This window comes from Medicago sativa, chromosome 1 (genome assembly GCF_051527215.1).
Source record: "Medicago sativa cultivar Bolivia chromosome 1, Bolivia_mono, whole genome shotgun sequence".
Taxonomy (NCBI): domain Eukaryota; kingdom Viridiplantae; phylum Streptophyta; class Magnoliopsida; order Fabales; family Fabaceae; genus Medicago; species Medicago sativa.
In genome coordinates this window covers 61,153,965-61,157,257 of record NC_140749.1, presented here as the reverse complement: position 1 = coordinate 61,157,257, position 3,293 = coordinate 61,153,965, and the positions used below count along the sequence as shown (strand labels likewise).

Genomic DNA, 3,293 nt, shown 5'->3' with positions numbered 1-3,293 from the left:
AGATTACCAAAATCCCTTCCCCTTGAAACTAGAGGGCTAAGATAAGAACACCAAACTCCAGATTACCAGAATCCCTTCCCCTCGAAACTAGACGGCTAAGATAAGAAAAATGCTGTGTGTAATAACTGTTTAACATTTGTACTGTGTTTAACATCAAACACAGTAAATATGACAAGGTAAATGATATAAAGGTTACTTCTAAAAGTTCTAGGAAACAACAGTTATCAACTAACACATGATTAGAATAGTGGTTTTATGCAAGAACAAGGTTAAAGATTTATTGAATCACCAAAGAAATTCATGTTGTGAATTTTATTTTTGCCACTGATACACATGAAAATAACTGTATCTGTATCCTTAAGATGATCTCAGGCTTATATCAGAAGAAAGAATTTTAGATCAACAATGTACAAATAAACAATTTTGTATTGTGCAACAATGCAATGTTCTTCACTTTGTGAAGTTTATGAAAAATGAAACCAAAGAAATTCAAATGATAATTAAGCAATCTACAACAGACTCAAAAAAACAATTTACAACCGAAGAAGAGCGTTACTCACAGGATCAAAACAAGCAATGAATTGATCAGTGTTATAGGATCAATCCATCCTTCACAATTTGCTCCAACCAAGATGCTATATCCGACATAGAAGGACGCTCACTCGGATTCTCTCTCACGGCAAGCTCTGCTATATCGCCAAGCTTGAGCAAAGGCTCGACATTTCTTGGAAGAGCGACATTGCGATCAATTACGGCTGCTGCCTTACCTTGTTTGATCAAAGGCACTGCCCACTCAACAACATTAGGTGGATCAAAATCTCTATCATAAGCCTTCCTTCCACTTAGAATCTCCAACAACACAATCCCAAAGCTGTAAACATCGCTTTCCAAATCGCTGATAAGATCTTTATCACTCGAAGTAAGAAGTCCAAAGTCTGAAACTCTAGCCCCCCACTCTGAATCCAAAAGAATGTTGGAACTCTTGAGATCCTTATGAACAATTGGAGGCAATAGTTCTTTGTGAAGGTACTCAATACCCTTTGCAGTTTGCATAGCTATCTTAAGCCTTAAGCTCCAATTGAGAGGAGAAAGACCGCCGTGAATGTGATCAGAAAGTGTTCCATGAGACATATACTCATAAACAAGTAACCTCTCACCCATCTCAGCACAATAACCCAACAAGTTAACGATATTAACATGCCGAATTTTGCACAAAATTTCCAACTCCATTTCAAAGTCGCGATTGTTGGTGTGAATTATAGTCGCAGCGTTCGCTCTCTTGACAGCAACAGTCCTCCCATCAGCCAAAGCAGCTTTGTAAACAAACCCATAACTTCCTCTCCCAAGCTCATTAAACTCCTTGAAACCATTAGTAGCGTCTTTCAACTCCGAAAGCCTGAAAACCTGAGGCAAACCAGGACAAGATGCAGCCGAAGAAGCCGAGTGAAGAAGGCCATTACCATTACCATTGACCTCATCATCATTCTCTTGTTCATGTTTACCAATACAAGACTTGGATTGTTTCTTTGTGCCATGTTTTTTCCTTGAACCCATCGAACATCGAAGAATGCACCCACAAGTCAAAATCAACAACAAACACAAAACAGAAGATCCAACTATGAGAACCCATCTACGAATATGATGCCAATGCCAAAACCCATTTGAAGAATGAAGTTTACAAACACTCAAACAAGAACTGTTCTGACAAAGAGAACAAGGTGTGCAAACTCTATCAGAATTTTGAGTACAAGGACTAGACAAAAAGAAACCTTGTGAACAATTGTACCCACAAGGTGAACAAATCCTCAAATCTTGTCTAACACATAAACTTGTCAAATCTGGTTGATTAAGAACACTAACATTGAAATCAAATTCATTAGCTTCACAAGAACTTGACCTACAAAGACCAGGACTTGAAAGCTCTAAAGGTGGGTCAAAATCAGGCTTTGAAGCGTTGACCAACCAACAATCTAAAAGAAGATCATCTTCCCTTATACCACAAGTAGTATAATCAGAAGAAGCAATTGCCATAAAGCCATTACCTTTAGGAACCAAAGATGAATTCAAATTACCCCAACATTCAACCTCATGGCTATCCTCTCGAACACCGCAAAAATGACGCGCCCCGCCAGAAAGAGAAACAAAATGAACCTCCGTTTTCAACGGAGGTTCTATATCACCCCAACATCTCAAATCACCGGAAACATTCAAAACACCGCATACCGCGGTCCTCCCTGCTGCCAAAACAGCAAAACTATCAGAAACATTTGAAACTTTCAAATTCTCCGAATTAGGCCCCCAACAAACCAACCCTCCATCTCTAACCTCACCACAAGTAAACCCTTCACCGGAAACAATCCGCTTCATTTCAAGATTAGTAACAGATTGATCATCAAAAGACTCATTGATCACCGCCATTAAAGTACCATTCTTACTTCTTTTCGCAATTTCCCAGCAATCCACCGTTCCTGAATCGCGATCCGAATAATAAGATCCTCTAACAGCACAGACATGATTCTGCCCTGCTGCAACGTGAGAGTAAGCGGTGGTCCTGTAAGCCGGTGGAACCAAAACGGGATCTGCGTTTTGCTTAGAAGTTGCAGCCCAACAAAAAACTTGGGAAGTGTTGGCTAAAATGCCGCATAGAAAACCTTCACCGCCAGAAAGTGCTGACATGGCAGGTATGTTACTAACATACGAGGAAGAAGAAGGAGTTTGTGGTGAAGTAGTGTTTTTTCCCCAACAAATAACGTCTTGTTTTCCACTTGCATCGATGGAACAGAATAACTCGTATTCTCCGAATGAAGCAGAGATTGGTCCCATGGTTCCAAAAGAATTTGTACCATGAAAGAAAAAGAAGAAAAGAATGAATAAGAGTGGTTTAAATGGAATTTGCATGTTTGGTTTTGGGTTTTTGAGGAGAGAGATGTGGTTGTAGTGTCATGGATGTTTAAGGAAGAGAAGAGGTTGTGTTTGTGGGTTTTGTGATGAAGAAGAAGAAGAAGAAGAAGTGAGAATAGTGTGTTTGTGTTTGTGAGTGTTTGATGATGACGATGAAACAACGTGGGTTTCGTTTTGCCACCTTTTTTACCTTAAATTTCCCAATTTGACCGTTAAATTTAACTGCCTTAAAAGTACCTAACAAAGTTTAATTACTTCGTACTAACGAATATAACTGGTTTACTGTTATCAATCTTCAATTTTACTGCTACTATAAATCATAATTTTCTTATTGTTCAATTTAGAATTTTAAAATGAAAAAATTACTTAAATTAGTTTTGACTTTTCTGAAT

The 3,293-nt window shown here is 38.6% G+C and overlaps 1 protein-coding gene across 1 annotated transcript; it reads right to left on the bottom strand.

The window, feature by feature from the left end:
* Positions 1 to 408: 408 nt before the first annotated feature.
* CCR1 (CRINKLY4 related 1) lies at positions 409 to 3,060 on the bottom strand. The gene has a single exon (XM_085725956.1). It carries the CDS (start codon positions 2,896 to 2,898, stop codon positions 592 to 594), a length of 2,307 nt encoding a protein of 768 aa, XP_085582082.1. The 5' UTR covers positions 2,899 to 3,060; the 3' UTR covers positions 409 to 591.
* Between the last annotated feature and the right edge of the window lie 233 nt (positions 3,061 to 3,293).